Here is a 25655-nt window from a genome sequence, read left to right as displayed (position 1 = left end):
GCTGCAGTTATAGGACTACATGCTGCCCTGGTGCTCGTTAACAACATACCATCTCTCATTAGCATGCTTTCAGAGTCACCTTAACACACTAGAGATGTTAACTGCGGGGCAAAACGCCTGCTCGGGAGGCGGGACAGACGCGGCTCCGGGGGCAGGAGAAAACCTGCCTCACAGAGCTCCGCTCCCACAACCCTGGAAGGGGCCAGCAAGGGAAGAAACCGCAACAAGCACACACGGAAAGTAAGAAAGAGAAAGAGTGGAGCGAGCCGCTAGCTGCTCCCGCGGAGCCGCCCCGCCGGCCGCCCGAGAGCGTGAGGGGTCTCCGGGTGGAATTCACAGAGCTGCCGGGAGGAGATGGCGGCGAGGAGGAGTGGGGGCGCGTCCCCTTTCCTCCTCAGCGGCCCCTGTGAGACCCGCCCGAAGGGAGGGAGGCGGGCGCCCGCTCACCTGTTTCGCCAGGAACCTGCTCAGCTCCGCACTGCTCTTCTCGCTCCTGCGCGCCACCAGCTGCAGCGGCCCCGCCAGACAGAACCGCAGGTCCGCCGCCATCCTCCTGCTACCGCCGCTGCTGCGCCGCTTGGGCGCGGGCAGAGCTGAGGGGAGCAGCGGCAGGGGTACGCGCCAGCCGCCGGCAGCACGTGGGGCGCAAGGCAGACACGCACCTCTGCACCAGCTTCCGCTCCGCCGGCGCCGCCGTCACCCACCCGCGACGTCACAGCCCCTCACGTGACGGGCCTCTCACCTGCCAAACTACAACTCCCGGCATGCACCGCCCAGAGCGGCCCACAGTCGCCGGGACTGCGGGCGCCAGGTGCATGCCGGGAGATGTAGTCTCCCAGCACTAGCTACTCCACCGGCAGCAGGAGGGAGGCAGCCCGGAGGGAGCGGAGCGAGTCTCTCCCGCTTTCTCACGGTGCTGGGCGTCCTCGTCCTGCCCTATTCCCTGCTTTCCAGAGTGACCTTCGTCGCTACTGCCGGGCTTCCCGATAGAAGACCGAGTCAAGGGCCGCGGACCACAGTGCTCACCCTGAGACCCTTTAAATCTAGGTCACGGCAGCCGTCAGAGCCCTGAGCGAGGCCGGACGGTGACTAACCCAGACAGGCGGTTCAGGCTCGGGAGGAGAAAGGCTGGCATTACGCTAGCATTTATTTCCGCGTCACTCTGCCCCCGAGTCCTCTCGCCGGCCGCAGCCAGTTCACGAAGCCCTTGCGCGGCCGTGAGGCACTAACGATGTTTCCAGCCGGGTCAGACAGCAGGCTCGCCGAGAGCAGAAGCCGGACTTAAACCTCAGGTTCTCCGGAGGAGCCATCGGAGCTGCCTGACGCCCGGCCCGCCATAGCAGCGGGGCGCGGCTCTCCGCGCTCAGCTCCCACCAGGTGAACCAGCGCGTCCGTCCCACGGCCTCCTGCCGCCGCTCCGCTCCCCTCCACAGCCTTTACAGGAGGGCTCGGCGGCCGCGGCGCGGGGCTGCGTGACCAGCACGGTGACCTCTGGGCCGCGGTCAGCGTGACTTCCCGCGCTCGGGGCTGGGGCAGGGGCTGGGCCTGGGCCGGACAGGGCCGAAGGGAGCGCGGCAGGGAAGGGGCGGGGCGATGGCGGGGAAGAGGGACGCGGCTGCCTCGCGCTGCTCCCTTTGGCGCCAAGTGCTTCAGGCCGGGGGGCGGGGCTTGCCTGACGCCGCGGCGGGGGACGCGCTGTGCGTCTGCGGGGGTTGGCTGCCGTTGCGGGGAGCTCCGCCCCCTCGGCGCCCGGCCTGCGGGACCAGTGGCGGCGGCAGAGACCTGTGGGGAGTCGTGGGTCAGAGGTGGTGGCGCGTGGCTGACTGGTGGGTGAGGGTCGCGCAAGCGTGGCCGTATGGAACCGTTCCCCCCTCTCCCTTTCAGTCCTTTACCCGTCTCCGCCGGCCTGGCGGGGGGCTCGACGCCGCCTTGCCCTGCGCGGGTGCCATTCCCTTCTTCCATTACCCCTGCGCCGATGCCTCTGCTCGGTTCGGTCCGGCCCGGCCTTAGCCGCCTCGGCTCTCACGGCACCCTGCCGGCCTTTCCCTTCCCCGGGAGCAGCCTGCCCCCTCCGGTCCGTCCGTGCGGCGCGGCTGGGCCGCTATCAGCGGTTCTCCCGCCCTGAGCCCCGGAGGTCCTGGGCGCTTCCGCCGTGACAGAAATTGGGGCTGGCGGGAGCCCCTTCCCGCCCGTGCAGGGCGGGTGAGGCCCGGGGAGTGGGCAAGGGCCGCTGCTGCATCTGGGCTGGCGGTGTTGCTGGCCAGCCCCGGGCAGTGCTCCCCGCGCCCCGGCACCCGAGTTTCTCCCGTGCTTCTCTTCCCCACGCAAAGGGTCCCTGCGTGGCAGGCAGCTGCACTCCCTTCAGAGGAGCTTGTGTGTCAGTGCTGCAAGCGTGTGTGCTGGTAAAGTCCTTTTGTAATGGTTGTGGAAGATACTGTACGTCCTGTGGCCAGGCATTGCTATATACTGTGGCAGGCAAAACATTACTTGCCTGCTAGTGCTCATTACTGGTTTGGATGGTGGTGTCAGACTTGGAAATTTGCTCTTAAATGGTCAGCAGAGAAGAAATCAGAATTACCAAATCAGAGTGGTTTAGCTGGTTAAGATATACCTTCATATAACCTATTCATACCAAGTATGGTATGTGCTTGTATTCATACCAAAATTTCTTTGTAGATCTTTCTTTGGTACATATGAATAACATATACAACTGAAGATCTTCTTTATAATTAATACAGGATAGATAATTGCTTACTTTTCTTGATGGAGCTTTCTGTTATCTTGATATAAGGGTTTTCTCATTCTAGTGTTGGATTTTGTTGAACAGCAAGGGCCACAGGTAGCTCAGGCATAACTGACTTATTTCAGGATGCTTCTGTTTTACAGTGTTGTTCTGAAAGTGTCAGTTAATCTGTTGTCTTTCCTCTGATATTTTACTTGTAGATGGGGAAGCCATAGGAAGTTTGTATCATGGCAACAGATGAGGATGGACTGGGACTGTTTGATACCCACTACAGTGGTAAGATGCATTACTTTGTGTTCTGTTTTGCAGTGAAATAACACGTTCAGTTTTGTGAAAATAAATAGGCCCCAGAATAACTTGGAAAACAAAATGGAAACAACTGAAACTGGGACAAATACTGATGAATTTTAACTGTAATTAAATGGTTGTGGTGCACAAGTAAGAGAGATTACATCCCTTTAGTAAGTTTGGATTTTAAAACATAACTGTGTACTTTGGATTTCTGGTGTAGTTTCAGGGGGTGTCTGGAACTGGTTTCTCCCCTATATTTTACAGTGTATAGTTTAACCTTCGCTATCTTTTAGTGAAGTGTGTATTTGGATGGTTCAGAGGACTGTTCCTTTGCTATGTGTAAGAGCATCTGGTATAGAACCAACAATCAAGGTACTCTAGCTTGAGTGTCAACTCTGCAGTTGATCTGACACGTTATTGGCGAGATTTCCCAGCTGCATAAGGGCTGTGGATGTTGGTATTGTTCTTGGTCGAGATTCACACAGAGGAAACAAGAGTGATAAGAGGCATTGGAAAAAGACATGAAGAGAGATTGAGGAGATTTAGGTTAAAGTATGTTTAAAGAGCCAGTTAGTGTGGGAATAGACAGCAATACTAAAGCAAATTCTTTGAATTACAGTACAGACTGTTATAATACTTTCTGTGTAGTGAGAAAGGTTTCTTTCAGTGGTAGTGGCTTTATCATACTAATTCTTTTATTTTTCTTTCTGAGTTGTAAACTTTAGTATTCAGTGTGTTCTAGAAAACAGTTTGAAATTTAGATCAAGTTGACTTAGTTTATAAATTTAAGATTTATTTGTATTTAAAAGACATAATTTGCTTTATGCAGAGTTCTTGTGTTTAGGAGTTGATTTTACAAGAGTGTCTTTGCTCCCTGTTGACTAAAGATCTTTTCTTTAAAGCAGTAGCTTCCTGGCTAAAATTCCCTTGTGCTTTACCATTCAGTTCTACTACTTTTACTACTCTCTACTGGTCTAGGATCACAGCTATACTTAGGTCATGGGAGAATCAGAGGTTTGAGTTTACTAAATGTTTACTTTTTTTTTTTTTTCTTTAGCTGAAGCTTCCCCCTTCAAGGAAGGTGATGAGAGCTCAGTTGATATTTATGATGGCTTGGACAACAGTTTGACAGTTCCTGGTAGGTTGATTGTATCTTGCTGCTTGGAGTATTAGAGTCTCTGTGCTTCTTAGGCTGGTTTCAAGTAAAACAACAGTTAGCTTAAAGTTTACATTTAACTAGTTTAATACACGCTTCAGTAAGTTACTTGTTTAAATTCAAGACATATTACAATCTGTATAAATACATCTACAACAAATCTGTTAGTTGAATGAGTATAAGATGGTTTTCATGTGATAATGGCTATTTTAAGAGCTTGGGCGTAGTAAAGGGGTGCAGAGAGACCTTAGTTATTCTGTCTGTGCCTTGATATAGGACATTTTTTCCTTGAAAAAAGCACCTTTTATTTTCTGGTTTTTAAATAGCTTCAGGATCAGCACCAACAGTCACTGATGACTAAATCCCCAATGAGACCTCCAGAAAATACTTTCCATGTGATACAGTCCATTCAGTAGATCCTTTTAACTTGGTCTTACTTTCTCAATAATTTCACATGCTAATGTAAATTAATTTCCTCTTTTAACTTCTTTGAAGGTAAGAAAGGAGTGGACCTAGCACATGTTCTTTCTTAGGAGTCTCAGTGTACTGTTTAATGAAATGCTGTTTCTAATATTTAAACAAGTGTTTCTCTATTGACCATACTACTGTAAGGCCATTGAATTTTTATGGAGGTAGTGTACTATATCCTGATATATATAAAATATATATCTATATATAATATATCCTATGCATGAAGCATCGAAATATCTTTTACTCACTTTCTATTCTGTATTTGTTGCAGCATGTAAGAGAATTCTCTAAGTCCCTGTTTCACATGCTGAGATGCATTGTTTATTAAATGTTATTCCTTTTTGCATTTTTTTGCAGCACAGTTAAATATTTTATATAGTCTAGTTCTGTGGGATCTTGTTTTTGAAATTTTAAAAGAGGGTTGGTAAGTTTTTTGCTCTATACAGATAAGACATTATTTGTATGTTATCTTGTATTGTTTTAATAATACTTTTTGCATTATAGTGTTGTCCAGAGGACTGAAGCATAGCTTTGATAGCTAAGTTCATTTATTTAGTTGCAAATTAATCTGTATTTCAGAGGTGTCATAAGTTGGGTCCTGTTAGTGAAGCGTATTTGGTGAACAGAGCACACAGGTTGATTTGAGGAAAAAGCACTATTATCTAAGTAGTTGGGTTGTTTGTGTGTTGGGCTGATATTTGATTGGTTTGTGGTTTGTTTTGTTGGTTTGTGGTTTGTTTGTTTTTTTCTTCTTTCACTTCTTTGGTCTAAAGCTAGGGAGTTTACATTTGTAAGGGAATATAAAGCCGCAGAGAACATTTACTCAACGTAGAGTGTGGTATTCAACCGCGTACCAGCTCTAGAGTAACTCCATTTGATTCTGATTAACTGATCCATGTTTGTCAATCTGTGTAGAGATCATTGGCATCTGAGTATTCTTTTTCTCAATCATTTTTTTTCAAATGCCAGTGTTTACAAGGTAAAGTCTTCCTAAAAGCTGAATAAACCGTGGGGTGCACATGTGCTAGCTTTCTGCTATCTGTTGGCTTTGCATTGCAAAACCTCAAATCACTGCTAAGTTGTAGCCCTTCTTTCTTTGTAAATCAGGTAGATTTACTGTGAGCTAGCTCTCCTTTGACTTAAACCAACTTATTAGTCATAAAATGCACCTATCTTTGTAGTTAGGTGTCCTGCATATCTCTTAATAGAAATATAATGTTTTCAGTTGGCCTCTAATTTTCATCATTACCTTTTATATTGATATAAATTGGATCAAGTATTTCCAATAAACCTACATAAATGCTGAAATTCAAGATAGAAATGTCTTCTGATAGTTTGTATTTTGTCACTGAGGAAAACACATAACCTTTTTTCTTTATAATAGTCGATTTTCTTTCTACAGACAATTCTGCTCCAAATTCTACACCAGCTGGAAACAGTTTAAATTTATTTGATGAGATATTAATTGAAGAAGGGACTGCAAAGGAGGCATCCTACAACGAGGTACGTCTTAATATGACAAAATCAATTCTGGTATTTTGGAGGGTTTTTGTTCTAAATTTTTTTGTGTGAGGTGCCAAAAATGTTGTCAGTGTGCTGGCTTTATTGGAAAAATAGGGAAACTGTTCTTAAATAAGGAAAACCAAGAGTATGCTAATAAACTGTTGCATCCACAAGTTTATCAGAATAAGTGAATCCCTCACTCTGTGACATGTTCTGTTCTCATTTCACTGTCCTTGGCATATGGTTCATGTATTCGCTACCTTACGGGAAAAATGTACCATAATTTCCTTCTAGTTAGATACCTGTTCAGGCATATGATACAAAGTTAGTGTTGAAATTTTTCCCAACAAATTTTGCCAGACTAAAACAGATAGGTCATGGATTAACCTTATCTATCATTAAATCTTGTGCTTGAGACTGAAGACAGCCATGCACTAGATAACTGCTTCTAGTAAGTCAGCACAACACTTGCTCATCGCATCACCTCATCAGTTACTCATAGCATCACCTATCCTAGTCCATAAGCACATCTCACCTAATTTGAGCTTTGGAGTAAAAGGGACAGACACCCACAGGTGTAATGCTCTATAGAAGAAGCAGGAGCAAAACTTCCCAGCATCTCTTAAGTAGTTAAATTGTCACCTTGAAAGTTTGAAAGTAGTTTACTATTAAGTATGACAATAAGGAAGTTGTCAGTTCTTCTGTGAAAGTTTTCTTGCAATGTGCAATGAAGGTCTCATGCCAAATGTATTTAATTTAATTTTGTGATCACAACAGGAGTATGTCCTTTGCAGCCTGTTTTTGCAGTGCAGGCTTGTTTGTAGTAACTTTTGGGTTTTTTTTTTTTAACTTATCTGTTTTGTATTACATAAAATCTGACCACCAAGTCCCTATCTGTAGGGCTGTTAGAACTCCTGCTCCTCGATAATTGTGTGTTTAATTTCACAATAATATGGCTTCCTTTTATTTTCTAGCCTATTACTGTTGGGCAAGCACACATAGATTTCCTCTTATCTGAATGTTTGTGATGTTTTAGAGACTTGGATAATTGTTAAGAGTATATTGAATCTTCTTCTTTTAATATGGCTTAATATGTTACTTTTGGAAAAAAGAAAAAAACCCAAACAAACCACGAAACAAAAACCTTTGTAATATACATTACTGTGTTAGCTAACTAAATCTAGATGAGTAACTTTTCTGTGTAATTAAATCCACTTCTGTACTCTGAACTCTTCTCTCTTTGACAGTTGCTGGTAGAATATGGAAAATGTCAGCAGCAAATAAAAGAGCTGATGAAAAAATTTAAGGAAATACAGGCACAGGTACTGTAGTTCAAAGGGCAGCATTGTCAAGATTCATGTAAAGCAAACTGAATATTGCTTTGAGAGTTAGTTTCATATGCTTTCCAGAATTGATCTGTCATATGCATTGTTTGTAAAGCACCTCTCTGTAGGTGCCAAGAGCTTGTTCTGCCTAAGATACTTGCTAAAGTAGTCTACTGACGAAATCAGTAGGTAAATTCAGTTGTTTCGTGATGTTGCGTGAAGTAAAGTTTAGTTCCTTAAAAGCTATCTTTTTATCTCCTTAATTAGAAAACAAGTATGTCAAATGAACAGCTATCAGAAAGGTATCCAGTTCTCTTGTTTGTTTGTTTTTTTTAAAGTAGGTCTCCACACTATGGAGAGGGTTGCAAAGGTACCTGAGCAATTAGAAAGCAAAAGGTACTTGATCTATTAGAACTTGAAGAGCATGTCTGTGTTCCTTTAAGCATAGTGCTCTTTTGATAAGGCTGGACTGCTCTTCAGCTTGAGCTAGTATCCCCATGGTGTGCCATTCTATGTAGGTAGATTGTCCTGGGCAATTGTGCAACGTGCTCTATTGTGTGTTGTGGCAAAGTCCCAAAGGTGCTGTGCTTCGCAGGGGGAAGCAGCTTCTGCCCTGTGCCACTTCTGTATTGTTTTCTACAAAACTTGCCTGCCTTTCTGAACAGGCTTTGCTGAGGACAGTTATTAAGAGAAGGGGCGATCTCTCTAGGATTGACATGTAGGGTTCTAGAACGTCATATCTGGAAATTTTAGAATGATAGAGCACCCAAAGTTGTTTTTGATACCTTGAAAGAAATACAGTTATCCTCTTTCTTTGAAAGTGCTTAAAAGCTACGTCTTTCATTTGACACACTGATCATAAAAGCAATAAAGTAAATGAATGACACAAAGGGGCAGATTATTAATTTTTAGCTCTATGGTTACTTGGTTTATGGTATATTTCCATTTCAGTAAATTGTATGCTTAAAATATCTTAAGCAATTACTAGGAACACAAACAAAAGCATAAAATCTGACTTAATTCTAACTTCTTCAGAAAATTTTCTGTAAATTCTACTGTCAGTTGGCATATGATGGGACTTTTTCTAATGGTTGTCTTGCATTGATTTGCACTACGTGTTTGGATACCCGGTCTAATTTTGGGGGCTTTGTTTTGTTTTTTTAATCTCTCTCCCTTCTCTCTCTTGCTCTTTTCTTTGTATCTACTTAAAATAGAACGTCATTCTACAGAATGAAAATCAAGCTCTCAAAAAAAATATTTCAGCACTTATTAAAACAGCAAGAGTGGAAATTAACCGTAAGGATGAAGAAATCAGTAATCTCCATCAAAGGTACAAATAGACAGTGGAACTGAAAAAGTACTTTTTTTTTTTTTCTGTGTTTATATACTTGTAAGAAACTTCTGTGTGTATTTTAAGTAAAACCAGTAAAGAAAAAGATTGCTTAGTAAATAATTATTAGTACTGGTATAGTCAGAGGAAATAGGTAGGTATCCTCCTTGCTTGTTGGGGTCTTTTGGTTTCTAATGAAAAAAAAAAAAAGAGGAATCCAAAGGGTGACCATTGCCTGAATTCCTTTTTGTTTTGTTTAATCACCCTTTCCATTCCTGGTGGGGTTATCTAACCATCTTCGTATTTCAAAGAATTGATCTTGCACAGTTCAGCTTCAGAACTAGTCTGTTTTACGGTCTCAGACATGAATTCCATGGAACTTTTCAGACACTAAATGAAATCAATAAAGAGACTATATAATGTTTTCAATGCAAGAGATGAAAGTCCTGTCTCCAATAGTTGGGGATAGCAGCTACAGAATTCTTGGTAATTTCTGTGTGCTACGAATCTTACTGCAGAGAGTTGAACATATTTAAGTATGGATGCGAGAGTAGCTGAGTGTAAGGTTTCTGAACAATTTGAAACCAGAGCAGGGGTCAAAGATTCAGGACCCCTAACTTATCACAAGGTGTCCTGCTTGTCAGTTTTGTGATATCAGCCACATTTGGTTGGTTTGTGTTTCAGTTTGACCGTATGGTATGCGCCAATAGGTGTCATACAGAAGGTTCATTTAACATTACTGTGCTAAAGTCTAAATGCACATTAACTAGGGGAGGTGTTTTGTTTTGTTTTCCAAAATACAAGAAACTGACAGATATGATCTGATGAAGGTCAAGAGGTTTTAAGGTGTCATTCTTTCAGTTGACTGGCTTTGACACAATAGCCATCATTTCACACCTTTGAGTGTAGTATTCTGGGTTTTAAGTTACATTGAAAAATAATTCCTTGTTTTGTATACTCAAACTCACTAAAGGGTTTACAAACTCCATTTCAATACCTTCTGATGGTGATGAAAATTTATGAGCAAGGTATTTTGGAGGCATCCATCATGAAAATCATGGGGAAAGTGGCACTTTGAGGTCTTAGAAGCCCGCCTTGTCTGTTGCACGGTCTATAATAGATTAGTTCATTTTAAGCAAACTGTCAATCTGTAAAGACTGTTTTTGAGGGGAATTGTTAGTGTTTATCTCAAAAAAAAAAAAAAAAAAAAGCCAACAAAAAACAAACAAAACCGAAAAACCAAACCCCAAGCCAAACTAAAAATCCCAAAGAACTCACATGGATACAATTACTTTCATCGCACATGTATTCATATTTCATAACCAGCCTCAAGCACAGCAAAATCTTATCAGTATAATTCAAATTAAACCAAAGTATAGGAAAGGGGGTTGGATTGCAACAGCTGCAGCATTGTTTTAGTTCAACATTCACTTCACATCACACTGTCACATTTTTGGAGTAGAGCCAGTTGTATAAGCTGATTGTTCCATATTCCAATGTACTTTGTCAGCCCATAGGAAGTGTTCAGTTTTATAAAGCAAAACCAACCCCATTTTGTATTTGAGATAAACACAGAATTATTATACACTTAAACTGATTCCTTACAACTGGACCAAATCAATATAAAATGTCAGTCCAAAATCAAATGTCTGCGTGTAGCAGCCATTTCCTCCTTGACCCTCCAAAAAGGAGGCATGCGTCTGGTGGTTTGCTGCCATCGTTTGCTGGTGTTACTTTTACTTCTTTTTCCCTAGATTAGACACAATCATTCTTTTTTTAGATAGTGGAGAGTATTTAACAAGGTTGTCATTATCCTTAATCATGTGATTTTAATGAAGTGTTTTGTTAAATATGGCAGAAAATGTCTGGATTTTTTTGCTGCTCGTTTGTTTTTTTTTCTAGTGAGGTAACTTTGAGTTCTGTTAGTAATGAGTAAGACAGGCTACATATGCCCTTTTTTTTTGGTGAGGCTGTATGATGTTCATCTCATAATACAGACAATTGGAAGTCTAGCTCTGAAAAAGAAACACTGTATATACTGAGATACCCTCCTGAAGAACTCTGCAATGATGATACTCATACATGTCCACAGAGCTATGATGAATTATTGCAATTTGCTACCAGTTTTCTGTATCATGCAGCCAGTTTCAGGCATGGTAGCTTTTTTGCTCACTGGGTGGAGTAAGCACAGTGACATTATACTAATTTTTTGTTTGCCAATTTACCAGCTAGTAAGCTATTGAATTGCTTGCTCTTCTCTTTTTCCCCTTCTAATCACTAATGCTCTAAAGACCAACTTTTTTCTTAAGGCAAGTCTCTTTTTATGGCTGGACAATGAAATACTAAATTGAATTAGTGAAATTGTTAATTACAGCCAGTACAGTATTTTTCCACAGATCTTGCTTTTTCTTCAAATGAATTCCATTTGCAAAATATATACAGAAATTAATTTTTTTTTTCTGTGTGCTAATGGAAATTATTAAACTTCTATTTTTATTCAGCTTTTTTTTTCAACTTTGAAGATGGAAGAAAGCATAAAATAATTTTAGATATATGTGTTCATTGCAATTTGGCTTTAGTTACATTTAAGTGAATATAAAAGTAACGTAACTTTTTTTCTTTCGGTAAACAGGCTATCAGAATTTCCCAATCATCGTGGTTTCACCAGGACATACCTTTCAGGGTCAGCTAGTGGGAGGTGCTCAGAGATGTGTAAAACTAAAGATTCCAAATTCAGATCTTCTGATTTAGGTGACAGTGTAAAGATGGAGCACAGAATGAAAAATGACTGTTCAAAAGATATGCACCACAGTTACTCATCTCATAATACTGAAAATGGGAAGTCTAGCTCTGAAAAAAGAAGCACTCCATATTTACTGAGATACCCTCCTGAAGAACTCTGCAATGATGAGACTCATGTGTGTCTCCCGAGCTATGACCATAGTTCCAACAAGGATAACAGAAAGGAAAAAAAAGAAATTAAAAGTAATGAACAGTACAGTAGGGGAAATATCAACAAGTACAAAAGAGAAGTACATCAGAGCACCAGAAACAATGGTGACAGTGAAGACAGGAATTCGGATCCTCAGCAAAAGCCGAAAACCCTTTCAGAGAAGGCTAGTAAAAATGAGTTGCTACAAAAAAGTCAGAGTGTAAAACTCAAATGCAGTCCAAGTGTAGAAAGAAGAGTAGAAAGGGGTGTTTCTTCCTGGGAGAAACAAACTACTGATAAAGACAGGTTTCAAACAAGAGGTGAGTTGTATGTTGATGAGAGATCACAAAATGTATTAAGAAAGGATTTTAAAACACATGATAAAGATGAAAAAAATGCTGGCCAAAAAAATAAACCAAATGAAAAGCTACAAGAGCAGCCAAGGAGATCTGGTAGAGGAAGCAGTCCACACTCAAAGAACGAACATTCAAAGAATCTTCATGAATCACGTAAATGTCGCATAGAGGAGTCTAGGAAAGGAAAAGACTTTGACTGCAAGAGAGACAGGGGAACAAATGATCATACTTCTCGAGAAGGAAGGACTTCACCTTCTAATTCCAGCAGCAGAGAGCATAAATATGCACGCTTGAAGGAAAACAGTAGTAGGTATGAATGGGAAACAGCACATTCCAAATCAGAAAGACACAGAACTGAAGAAAAAAGGAAAAGAGAAAGAGAGGATGAAAACAGACATTTTAGAAATGAAAGGAAAGTTACAAAAGAGATAACTCACCAGTCATTAAAAGAAACCAAGAAAGGTACAGATGTTACAAAAAGTGAGAGAAACAAGTCCTACAAGCCAGAGGAAACATCCAGAGTAGCAGATAGCTTAAAAGACCATAAAGTTCCTAAAACTAAAGATGGTCGCACTGGGTCAAAAAGTAAAGACTTAAAACTTAGCTTTATGGAAAAACTAAATTTAACTCTTTCTCCTGCTAAGAAACAATGTGTCTCTCCAACTGATGGAATTAAAACACCTTCCCAGAAGGCCACTCATGAGGGAAGTACGGAGCTCATGCTGCAGGCAGAACTGTTAGATTCTGCTCACCTTGTTAACTGTGGTCCCACAGAGCAAAGTAATTCAACACTGCAAGTTCTGGACAGTGCAGCCCAAAGCAGATTGGTGACAGCAATGCCTGTTCCTGTCAATTCTGAAAATGAAGCCTTAAAAGTAGCAGCAACAGATCCAGCACAGTCCGAAGAATTGCCAACAGTGGCAAGTAGTAAACTGAATTCAGAAACCTTACCAGAACCAGAAGTGGTTCTGGTACAGCCCCGAGCCTTACCAAGAGCAGCAGAGGTACTGGTTTCTGATGAGATGCAGGCTGAAACATTGGCAGAAGCAGCAGAAGCTTGTGATCTGGTTGAATCGGAAGCCTTGGCAGCAGCAGTGGCAGTGACAGATCTGAATCACCCTGAATCTTTACCCCAAGAGGTGTCTGGGAGCGTGGCAGAGCCTGAAAACTGGTCTGTGACAGTGAGTGTGATGCAGAATGATAATGCACCACCAGCAGCAGAAGTGGCACAAACTGAAGCTGCCAGTGAAAGTACAGGAGCCCTTCCAGAGTCAGGGGCAGAGAAGAAAGAAGAAGATAAAATAAGTCTAGTAGCTGACATAGAAAGCTCAGCAGACCAGTGTGGCTCTCAAAACCTTGTCTTGGATAACTCTGAAGCCAAAAGTTCTGGTGACCTGGAGTCCTGTGATGTCGCTGATGATATTGGTGAAACAAAAACAGACTCTTTAATGGAAGCAGTGAAGGATAATGACCATTTGGCTGCAGAAAATGCTGAGCGTCCTGCTGATGAAAAGGGTATTTGTGAAATTGATAAGAATACATCTCAGTTACTTGACAGAACTATGTTAACTAGTAAGGATGAGCCATTAGTTGACCAGAATGCTTGTGATCTGGAGCCAGACCTCACTGAAATCAGTACTGCAGCATCTTCTGTTAGTGGAGAGATGTATCCTAGAACTAAGGAGAGAGAAACTAACCCAGTTCCTCTTGATGATGACAGCTCAATACTGAGCATCGATCTCAACCACTTGAGGCACATTCCGAAGGCAATCAGCCCACTGAACAGTCCAATGCGCCCTTTGGCTAAAGCACTTAAGATGGAAAGTCCCTGCAAAGGTCTTGTGAAGAGTTATAACAAAGGTAGTATATATGTATATTCCAATTTCTTTTCTATATAAAGTCTTAGAAGATCTGTTCATGGGAAGCAGAAATGACTTTAAACTGCTTTCTCAAAAACACAATTTTTTTTTTTAAGCTGTGTAAGTCTCAATGGTCCTTTTTATTTGTAGTGGAGCCATTGCACAGTGTAGTCAAGATCATAACCAACTGACCATTAGTGCTTTAAAAGTCAGTGTTTGTCACTACTCACAGATGAGAGGTTGAAATAAGAGTATATGTACTAACTTCTAAAAAAATACATATAGGTTTCTTAATTACAGTTCTGAGTAGATCTCATTAGATTTTTCTCTGAAATTGTAGAGGCAAAAGTTACTTTCAAGTATTTATTTCTGAGAAAGCTGGTGAGAGTATATGAGAATTTCTAGGAATGTCAGCTAAGAGGAGGCTCTGCTCTCTATCTACATTTCAGAGTGAATTTTTGTAGGTATTTTATAATTCTGAGTCAGTGGCAAAAAAAGAACAAATGGAACATTAGGATTTATCATTAATGAAGTCAGGGATGTCAGGGAGATAAAATATGTTAACAGCACTCACAGGAAGAGAAAAGAAATGGCGCAAAGTTTAAATCTTTTACTTGTGTGAATTTAACTTCCTGTATTGTCCTGCTGCAACTAATAATGAGATTTCTCGGAAGTTAGATTTTCTACTAGAAGAGGAATGGTAGAGTGGCATTTAAATCCTTTTTATGTTTTGGAGTATAATCCTGATGTCTTTTTTTCAAGTCTTAGTGTGGTTTACTCTGGTATTCTGTCTTGTGCTTGAGACAGCTACTCTCGCAAATCTGAATTCCTTAAGCAGTTTATATTTTATTCCTGCAGTAGTTTCTATTCTTTGGAATATTTGAAGGAATATAAGAGCTTTGGGATCTGAGTAGGAGAGCATCAAGTCAAAGTTATTTTTTTCAATTTTGTACTGTATCTGTGAGTTGCTTGTTAGAGTTCCTGTCCAGAACTTGCTGCTGGATTCCGAAGCAGTGATTTTTTTCAGCTCTGATATTTCAGCTCTGAAGTTAGATGCCTAGTTTTCTTTGTAATTTCACTAAAGATATGCATGTCAAATGTTCTGTTAAATTGACAGGAGGCTATGGTTTCTCTTTGCCTTAAAATTCAGTACTTGCCATTTTACTGTTTTGCAGGACGGGGTACATATATTAATGCTATATTTTTGACCGTTTTCATTTTATGCTTCAGTTTGTCAAAATATTTAAGTAATTAGTTTGAGAAAGTATTGATCGTTGTAAAACTGAAATGGAGGCGGTGATGAGTATGTTTTTTGCTCTTGTATAATCTGTATAAACATTTTCAAATGTTGCTTTAAAGTGTAATCACAAGTTCATTGTTTATGGAGATCAATTTAGATATGATCTTTTATGAGATTAAATGTTTGTTAGAGGTCATTAAGCAGTCTGATCTCTGCGTGATTGAACATAAGAGTGTTTTATTAACCAGAGTGCAGGGCAAGCCTAAAATTAACTGCAAATCTCGTTAATCAATACACATGTGCTTCAGTGGCATTTTTGTACAATGGAAATGAGCTTGGCTTTTCATCTTTTGTAACATGCTGCTTCATAGCCAACTGTAACTGCTTGTTATTCTTAACAAAATAACATTTGCTTTGAACTTTAAATAATGATTAAATACATATTTAATGATATCTCAGAAATATAAAACATTTAATAAACTTATTTATGAGGCAGGGTAAGGCATGCTACATTTGGCAGAACTTTAGCCTTTCCTCTCACTTAATTTTATTCCTGTCATTCAGGCACCTGAACTTTTGGCTTTCCCTAAAATTTCTAAGAAAAAAGGTTTTTATGCCATTGTGCTCAGTTGCAGTGCTGGTAATCTTAAATTCATCAAACCCTGAAGTTTGTCATGTGTGTAGTGCCAGGGACTCTTTTTTTGTTTAGTTTGTCAGTTTATTGAAAGATTTGAAGAATCTTTTTGTCAACCTGGAAGAGATAGTTGAATGCAGTGTTAGCAGGTTATTTCTTCTTCTGATCTCGGTTTTGTTGTGAAACTGTTAAAAGAAAAGCCACCTGTTGTATGGTAGTCCATAAGTTAAAATTCAGCTTGTGCAGTGTTCAGAAAGCTTGTTAAAGTAAATGGAAGAAAGTTCAAAACTGGTGGAAACTGCTGGATTTTTCTGTCTTCAGTGGCTGTATTTGTGAGAGAGATCACGTGGTTTTTGGTGAAATGTTGAGGTCTTATTTGCCCTTTGAAGCACAGAAAAAATATTTAAACCAGCAGTTGCTGAAGCAAACCACACTGACTTGTTATAGCTCAAACTTCCTGTGTCGTTGTTGGCAGTTTCAAACAGTTCTGAATGGTCACATTTCAGAAGAGACAAGGATTTTCTGAAAATATCTGTTTATAATTACATTCTTTGTGGTGATTAGGAAATTCTTTTCTTTTTATAGATTTAATTCCTGAAAGTGCGGTTGTTGTCTGTCCCTCAAAGAATTTGTCAAAGGAGGTAAACAAAGAAAATCAAAAGCCAATTAGCATGTCTGATGAACACTGTGAGATGGAGTCCCAGATGAGTATCTCTTCAGATGAAATAGAAGAAGGAGAAATCATAAGTAGTGATGAAGAGGAAGAAAAAGCTAAACCAGAAAGAGGCTCTGAAAATACAAAAAAGTCAAGACCAAAACCTTCTCCTGAGACACGGAATTTGACCAGCAGTCCACAAAATCAAAAGAGCAAAGCTGTGTGTTGCACTGAAGATAATGGAAAATTTGTTTCTGTGAAAGTAAGTACAAAGAAGAACAGGGAGAGGCATAAAAATCAGACTTTCAGATCTTTGAAAGATATGAAGAAGAATAAAACTGTGAGCATTGCTTGTCTTGAAAAAATAGTACATGTTATTGTTGAACCTTCAAGTATACAAGAAATCATGCAGATGTTAAGAGCTGTACGAAAACAGATGAGGAAAAGTTATATGAAGTTCAAGGTACAGTTCCCAGTTCAGCATTTTCACAGAATTATAGAATCCGGTATCATAAATTTTACATCATTAATAAAATACTTGAACTTTTCTAAGATGTCTACATTAGGTGAGACATTAAAATTGAATATCTGTGATATTGTAGAGTCCAAACTGAAGCAAGTTAAAAAGAATGCAATAGTGGACCGTCTTTTTGAACAGCAGGTATCAGATATGAAAAAACAGTTGTGGAAATTTGTAGATGACCAGCTTGATTACTTATTTGAAAAGATAAGGAGGATTATAATAAAACTATGTGATGTGAGACATGTGGGAAATGAGAGCGAAGAAAGGAAGTTTGAAAGAGTGGGAAAGCAAAAACACAAGATCAATCGTAAGAATGATATGCAAAGGTCTAGAAAAAAGTCTCTGAAAGTTCAATCTCAAAAGCCTGAAGAATATATCGTTTCAAAGCAAAATGTGGATTATCAACGAGCTAAGTGTCACCATGAGAAAAATAAAACAGATGTGCCAAAACCTGCCTTTACAAAATGTCTCAACTCCATTGATAACACGAGGAATTCCCAAACCAAAATGCACCTCTCAAAAGAGAATAATTTGCAAGGCCCTCTCACTCCATTGAAGGGTGTGAAACATGAAAAGGAAGGATTGCAGCTATCCAGAGATGCTAACAAGACTGATCTTAGTTATGAGCTTCTCACAGAACAACAAGCGTCCAGTCTTACATTTAATCTTGTAAGTGATGCTCAAATGGGTGAAATTTTCAAAAGTTTATTGCAAGGTTCTGATCTCTTGGAAAAAAATGGTAGCAATATGGACAGAAATGAGTGGGAATTCAGGACTCCAGAAAAACAGTTTTTAGATGGTCATAAGTGTAGAAGTAATGTTGCTGAACTGGTGCAAGAGATTGCTCCAAAGGAGGCTTGTGCAGAATCTCAACCAGTAGAGGATATTAAGTGGCCTGTTATTTCACCTGTAAGAGCTCCCTCTTTAACATCTAGGCTTCAGATGTCTGTTGATCCTGATGTACTAGATGAAAGCTGTATGTTTGAGGTTCCTACAAATGCAGCTTCATGCAAAGAAGAAGAATGTAATTTACAAAAGAATAAGTCATTTGTTTCTTCAATCCTCCTTGAAGATTTGGCTGTTTCCTTAACTATTCCATCACCTTTGAAATCAGATTCTCACCTCAGCTTCCTAAAACCTGAGAACAATTCCAGCTCAACTCCCGAGGGTGTTCTCAGTGCACATTACAGTGAAGATGCACTTCTGGAAGAGGAGGATGCCACTGAACAAGACATTCACTTGGCCTTAGAATCTGATAACTCGAGCAGTAAATCAAGTTGTTCATCATCGTGGACGAGTCGGCCTGTTGCTCCTGGTTTTCAGTGTCGCCCCAGCCTACCAATGCAAGCAGTAATCATGGAGAAATCCAATGATCATTTTATTGTGAAGATCAGACGTGCAGTGCCATCTATCTCACCGGCATCTGATCGGGTGGTTTCAGTGAAGGAGGTGCGAGCATCTTCAACCAAGATTGAAAAACAAGAAATAAGAAGTGGAGCAAAAGAAAGGGACAGCCAGAGTGCCACAGTAGCTGTTGTGCAAGAAAGTGTCAAACCAGATCTGGTTAAGATGGATCAGTTGCCTCATATCAGCACCGGACAAGAACAAAATCCTTCCTTACCTCAGCTTCTAAAGGAGTCTCATAGCAGTATTGGAAAGGAGGAAACCACTGAGAGGCTGGGACCCTGTAGAACATCTTCAAACACAGAGAGCCATGACACTGAAAGCACAAATGAAGGATCTGAACAATCTCAGGCACTCGAATTGAAAGTATCTGAAAATGTAAATGAAATGGGTGTTAGATCTCAAGGTTCTTTTCCTTATTCCTGCAGTATAGAGTCATACATAGACTTAACAGATGATATGGTTAGTGAAACTTCATGTTGTGTGGTGGAATCCACTAGAGGTAACAGGACTCAGGAAACCTCTACCGGAAACTTGGAAATTAGTGTTAAAAAGGAAGAACTGGAAGAGTGCCGTGATGCATTTATAGACTTAACAGAAGACCTTTCCAGTGAGACTGTAGCAGGTAAATGTAATCTTGAAACACAGTCCACTTCAAATACTGAGGTAGGATGCCAGATAAGCAGAGATGATAAAACTGGTAAAAAAAGGAAAAAGGAGGCTGTCAGAGAGAATTCCAACTCAAAAAGGCAACGAAAAGAAACTGAATCAGCAGGTGAAGGGAGTGATGCAAGTGATGTGAAGCCTGAAGAGGTAAATTCAGCACCTAAACAATGTTCTAGTAAGAAGAATGAATTGCAGCAGCACAAAGACTCTTCTCCTTTGGCTTCATCTGCATCATCACCTAGTCTGTATGCCAAAAACATCATTAAAAAGAAGGGAGAAGTAGTAGTTTCCTGGACGAGGTAATTTATGATTTGATCTGTTTGATTGTTCTAGGGTTTGGGTTTTGGTTTTTTTTTTTTAAACTCTGATAAACCAAAAAGTGAGAAGAAAAGGATATTCAGCTAATGGCTGAGGTTATTCAGTAGCTCTACATCCTTCTGTTGGATAGTGGTGAGCTGCCTCGTGTCTGTGCAGGGTGGCTTTATGAGATTGTCTTCTCTTAGAGTATCACTAAAAGGTGCCAGAGTCTATTTTATCTTTTTTTCTGTAACAGTTGTCCAGGGGAAAATAAATTTAAGAGATGAAAGATGATTTGATGTAATCCTGTTAACAGCCTTTGGACAAGAACAATTTTTAGTCACTTCTTAGGTAGGTTAAATCAGATTTGCCTTAAAGAAGGTGGCTTCCATATGTCATAACTACTTCCATCACTTACCCAAATCTCCCAAAACAGGATTACTTTTTGGTTTTGTTTTTAAAGCTTATATGCTAAGGTAACAAGACCTACTATATTACCTACTATATTGCACTGTTGGTTTCATTCCCCTGCCCATTTTCTTTCCTGTGCAAGAAGACCAGCCAGGCATGATAGGTCCTTCAAGGACCTGATGTTCCTACAAGGCCTGGAAGCATCAGTGACTGGGTAACGGAGAACAGTTTAAGATTTCTCACACTGAGAGAAGGCATGAGAGCAAACAGTTTTCTCTTTTGAGGCCTATACTGGTCAATCTGAAGAAGTGTACTAGGCAACCATTCAGCCCCCGTTTTCCAGTTAGTATGGTGTGGGTGACAAATGAAGTACATGTTGGAGATACCTGCAAAGTTATTGTGGTTTATTCTTATCCTCCAGAAACTATAGTTAGGTTTTGCTGCTCTTGATGCAACTTGATACAATCATCACTTCAGAAAGGGGCTTCTAAAATTTTCAGCACAGACCTTCCTAAACTATAGTTCGAACTCATGTTCTGTAATTTGGAAATACTTAGAACTTTATATATGCTGTATGGTTTGGTTGGTTTGTTTGTGTTCATGTATATATGTATTAATATTTAATAATGCATTTTTGCTATAGAGATGATGACAGGAATTTTACTGGGCTGCCAGATACAAATGTTTCTAGGTAGCATCCTAAAAGAAAATAAATTCCTTCATGGAAAAAACTGTGAAAGCTAATACGATTTTTGATATGCAAACCAATGAGGTAGAAAAATTGTAATAATCTTCTTCCGAAGAATATGGCTGAGTTTTATGGCTTAGTCTTTGTCCACCTTTGAACTATGCCTAAAAAAAAAAAAATGTTTATTTAAATAAGTAGTCATTATATTTTTCTTTGAAATGGAGGAATTTCAAGAGTGTTTAATAGCATCTGGCAGGTTTCAACCAAAGATACATAGTAGCTGCTGTATAGTAACTCTGTCTGTATACGTCTTACATATACCTAAATTCATTAATGAGACAGACAGCAAACTGGTGACACATTTAAAAACAGAATCCTGGTCCTTTATGTTCATGTGAACATGTGCTCTGAGTGTATTTGTTATATTAAGCCTCTTACAGAAGTCGAACACCTCTCTGTTTAATCATGAATGTCAGTGGGCTTTAGCCAGTGGCTTTAGCCATGCAAACTGAGGCAAGTCCACCTAGAACTGCTGGCCCCTGTTGAGTTTATGTATTCTTTTCAAGTTTAAATGTCTTCTTTAAAAGCTTAAAACTCTTTTTTGATTACTTTGGTTTTGGACTAACCCTACTGTAATAATACTGCCCTTCCTAAAAGGAGTAGCATAATCTCCACTAACATTTCTTTGTACTAACTTTCTTAATTTGTGCTGGTAGAGGAGAAAATCCTCCATAAGATCGTTGCTGCTGTTTGAACTCAGGTTCTGCAGTTTGGAAATATTTAAAATTTTATATATGCCTTATGTATTTTTTGTTTGTGTGCATGTACACATATATATGTATTAATATTTTAAAAATGCATTTTTGCTATAGAAACGATGACCGAGAAATTTTACTGGAATGCCAGAGAAAAGGACCATCAAGCAAAACCTTTGTTTCCTTAGCCACTAGGCTGAACAAAAGCCCAAATCAGGTAGGTGCTATCATTCTTATAATTTATAGACTATGCTGCTACGTTTATGGTTGCAGTTGAACAAAAAACTTCAGAAATCTACTAACTTTGAGTTGTTTTTTTCCTTATGCCTTTTGTTTAGGGGTTCTTGAAAAAAAGAATCTTGGATTCTTCTACTCGTAACTTATTAAAAATATACAGTATAGGGGTATTATGGTCCAGGGATTCTTTAGTACCTATTTGATTGATGCCTTGAAAGTGCTGTGTCCAATCATAAGCCAGGGACCACAGGATTGTTTCTGTTGTTGAATCAGCACTTAAAGGCATTTTGGAGATGCCCCAAAGCCCTTGCACATACCTAGTAAATTAGAAAAAGCTTAAAACTAGCACTGGAAAAAAATACTGGGATTTTGCAGAAAGGACATATTTCATTACTATTTTTAATTTTACTTTGTAATTAAGAAACTTCAGAAGGCACAGATGTCAAGTTGGTGTAGAGTATTTCTAGAGGTTTGCATATAACTTTGTACTTGTCTTGAATTGCTGTTTTAATGTCTATCCTGCAAATCCAAGAAAGGAGAAACACCCATTTGGCTAAGTTAGGAAATCCTGTGTGCTCAGGATTTGGCTTTTAGGATGTTGTGTTCTATGGTTACAGAGTCTTCAAGGGGTTTAGAAGCTGTTGGGGTGCCTGACTGGATAAAGCAGCATTATCTGTACATTTATATCACTCTTCCCAGTTGGCTATTTGGCAAATGGTAGATATGCTATAGCGATATGTATATAGCAGTAAGAGATACTAGCTTATGATTGATCGAGCTCTCTATGTAAGCTGTAGCTATGTTCAGCAAAAAGATGTTTGACTCTCATCTACACACCACTTTTGTAAAATTCCAGGTATGCAGACACCTCATGATGAGCCATAAATAACAGCAGTTGTACCAGAGAGTAGAAATAAAAAATAAACTGTGCTTTTTGTGGAGTACAAAATAACATTTTGTCCTCACATTTCAATCTGGCTCACAGTTATACCTGGCAGAATTAGAGTCTAATTGACTTTGAAGCCCTCATTTTTTTCCCTCCTGTGTTGTAAACCAGTCTCCTGTGTTAAAACGGTATTTGGCTCTAGCTGTCTGTGATGCGTGTGGAGGCTATTTCAGATGTCAAAGGTACAGGAAGACTTCCTACATTTAACTAACCTGTTGATGGTTCTCCTAAAATTCTTCTGGTGAAATTTATTGGAAGCAAAAATCAAAATAATGGTTGTCTTAAGAACTTCATGCTGTCAGATTAGTTTGTCTTGGCAGTTACAAAAATCTGGGACCATAATGATATGTCTCTTTCTTTGTTCTCCATTAGGTTTCAGAAAGATTCAAGCAATTAATGAAGCTGTTCAAGAAATCCAAGTGCAAGTAAACTTGACACGAAGTTACTTCATGGTTACAGTGTTTAGCTGTTACTAGCAACAATGGACTACAACCACTACATTCATGTAATGGGATTAGTGGGAGGTAACCAGGTCAGAATACCAAGCTTGGTAAATCTGATGCACTTAATTATTTACTTCCCTGTCCATGTTTCCCCTGAAGTGCTTTATCAGAATAACACAGAAGGAACTTTACAAAGAAACTGGCTAGAAAAGAATGGGTACATACAAATGAAGCAGTATCATTTCAAGGGGGTGACATCTCCTGTAGGTTAAATATGTTCTATAAATAATGACAAGGGCATGCTGTCAAGTGGAAATGGTGGCTCGTGCTTCACTTGTTGGAAGTACTGCATGTGGTGACTTTGAACTATGATTTTAAAAAGTAAGTGTGCTTTGGAATCCAGTTGGTATTCCTGGAAAATGACTGGTATGTCATCTTGGTCACATTGAAACAAATTTTAGGAAGTTAGGCCTTTTTCTTTTAAAGACAGCAGAGCAATGATGATAATGATTCCATAAGATGCTTACATAGTAATTGCATTCTGATGTTAAGGAATAGGTGGTTCTTGCCGCTTTCTCAGCAGGTTGTAGTGGGTTATAAGGAGAGAATCTGGCACTGTGCGTAGGGTTTGTCTTCGATTTTAAGCACGTTATCATCTACAACAAACTGTAGTTAAAAAAAATTTTCAGTTCTGATGGTATTTTAAAATAATTTTGGGGTTGGGTTTGGGTTTTTTTTCCCATGAAAAAGGTATTTTTCTTTGCAAAAGGCAAATACGTTTTTGTGTTCCAAATTACATCTGGGAATGGTACTTAATTTAGGTCTTCAACATAATAAGCGCTCTATTTTTGTTTAAAAAAAAAATAAAATTTGACAAGTGATTTTCCTTTTAAACTTAATTTAGAAACAGACCTTTGCAGTTTTATAAAATGTGACTTTATACTTTCTAACCAGGAGAAAAACTTTTTTGTAAAAACAAGCAGTTTCAAAATGTTGTCAACTTGGCATGTTTTGACAGCAATTGTATCTTATCTTTGCAAATTGTTTATTACATTAGAAATTCACTATGTTCTATTTTAAAGAACTCTTATAACTGCTTCCAGTTTTACTAGCACATAGTAAAAGTGTGTATGTATACATATGTATACACACACTTCTCATTTGCTGCTTTATCCTGTATTTCTAAAAAAGCTTGGGGTTGTTTATTTTTTAATTTCCTCTAAGAAACATTCCTGGACATTGCACAGGTTTTCCTGTTCTGAATTTGTTGATGTTTGAGGTTTTATTCTTTATTGAGGATCAAAATTGCTGTCATCTTTAGTCAGTCAGAACATCTGCTGGGTTATTTAGATTTCATTTAAGAGCCCTACCAAAGTGCATTGCCTTTCAACTTGAATTAAATTAGCTTTTTGATGGAATCCAATGACTGCGGCTTCAGTTTCAACATAATGGCTTTTTGCTCCCTCCCCGGCTAACGGGACAGAGTTCTTATTCTAATAAAACATCAGATAATTGGTTGGTGATGTTGCCACTGACACCTTTGGAGTATTGTAAATGTGACCCTATGGAATGGATTGTCATGCTGCCAAACAGTGCATCATCCTCATTTTAGGCAGTGCTCTGGAAACTGTTACAAGGAATGACTTGAGTAGGTGATGATGTCAGTTCTGGCAGTCTTCCATCTTATATACTTGCTTCTAAAACATTTGCTTTTGATGATCAAATATCATCTTCCATGCTACACCAGAAGCATCTAATGATATCAGTGGGTGATTGGTATCCCCTACCCATGCTTGTTCTTAACGTCGATGACAGTTATTTACTCACTGGAGAATTAAATCTAACTGAAGCTGTTCTCACAACTACCAGTTGGCAGAGTAGCTTTCATGTTTGTGGAAAACCAGACTCTACTGAGTGTTTTAACCACATCCTTAGAGATCAAAGCGTGCACAGTACTGAAGGCACTGGGGGAAGTAGCTTCTCTCCATTCAAGCGCTTCCTCTCTGTCTCAAAAAAGCAGGCAGTTGTTTCTTCATTGTCTGTTTATTTACTTTCTTATCTGTACAGGTGACGGGGGAGGCCTGGGTTTGACTGGTTTGGTTCTGACTTGGATTCCTTTTTTTGTAAGTTATGAAACTTTTTTTAATGTTCTGTTGTAATTATGTGTACAGGTTCCTAATGTAAAATATCTGATGGGTGTATATATATATATATATAAATATGTATAAAAATAGAGCTTTGTTTAGCCAAAGATGACTTTTTTAACTACATAAAGCTCCAGGTTTATTTTGTATAAACTCCATAGTTTGCTTACTGTAAGAGTGATGCAAAGAATAAAACTGTAAAATTCACACACCTATACCCTTGTTGAACAATGGTTGGCTTGGTCTGGTTTTGTACTGTTGTTTGTAATTTGTTTCTCCAAGAAGAATTTTGATACATATATGCAAAATGTACTGTATGTAATCTACAGACTTACTTGTGAAACCTCAGGTAAATGAAAACATCTTCTAGAACAGTTGGCTAATTCCTTGACAACTACAAATGCTGTGAAGCAGCATTAAAATGGACTTCGTTTAGTTTGTATAAATGAGTAGCTCCGTTGATATTCCAGCCAATAAACATGGAAGTAAATCAGCTGCTGCTCTGATGCTGTTACTGCTCCAAACACATACTGCTTGTTTCTTACTGGACATGACTGGATCAGAAATCAGGCAATTTAACAAATAACATACAACCTTTAAACTACTTAGGAATTGGATCATATGACTTTCCTCTTTTTTTTTTTTT

At 39.5% G+C, this 25655-nt stretch overlaps 2 protein-coding genes across 4 annotated transcripts in view; one reads left to right on the top strand and one right to left on the bottom strand.

Moving 5' to 3' along the window:
* Positions 1-708, bottom strand: part of MDN1 (midasin AAA ATPase 1) — a 102840-nt gene extending 102132 nt beyond the window's left edge. The window contains exon 1 of the mRNA XM_061460297.1: positions 448-708. Coding sequence (XP_061316281.1) covers positions 448-549 — 102 coding nt within the window. The 5' untranslated portion in view covers positions 550-708. The remainder of the gene's footprint in view (positions 1-447) is intronic.
* Positions 709-886: 178 nt separating this feature from the next.
* Positions 887-25503, top strand: CASP8AP2 (caspase 8 associated protein 2). Of its 3 annotated transcripts, none has more exons than XM_061460294.1 (10): positions 887-1377; positions 2944-3019; positions 4092-4172; positions 6046-6164; positions 7412-7486; positions 8704-8819; positions 11452-13967; positions 16426-19387; positions 21357-21456; positions 22795-25503. In XM_061460294.1, the coding sequence occupies exons 2-10, from the start codon at positions 2971-2973 to the stop codon at positions 22849-22851; spliced, it is 6075 nt and encodes a 2024-aa protein (XP_061316278.1). In that variant the 5' UTR covers positions 887-1377; positions 2944-2970; the 3' UTR covers positions 22852-25503. The 3 variants fall into 3 exon arrangements, with proteins under 3 accessions (XP_061316278.1, XP_061316277.1, XP_061316279.1); XM_061460293.1 differs by lacking the exon at positions 887-1377 and adding an exon at positions 1661-1826; XM_061460295.1 differs by lacking the exon at positions 887-1377 and adding an exon at positions 1662-1826 and having other exon boundaries at positions 6064-6164.
* The last annotated feature ends 152 nt before the right edge of the window (positions 25504-25655 follow it).

Source organism: Pezoporus flaviventris, unplaced genomic scaffold (genome assembly GCF_033815535.1).
Source record: "Pezoporus flaviventris isolate CSIRO_AGI_PZ_B2104156 unplaced genomic scaffold, CSIRO_AGI_Pfla_v1 ptg000031l, whole genome shotgun sequence".
NCBI classification, from domain to species: domain Eukaryota; kingdom Metazoa; phylum Chordata; class Aves; order Psittaciformes; family Psittacidae; genus Pezoporus; species Pezoporus flaviventris.
Note: the sequence above shows the minus strand (reverse complement) of the source record. Positions and strands in the feature narration are given on the sequence as shown.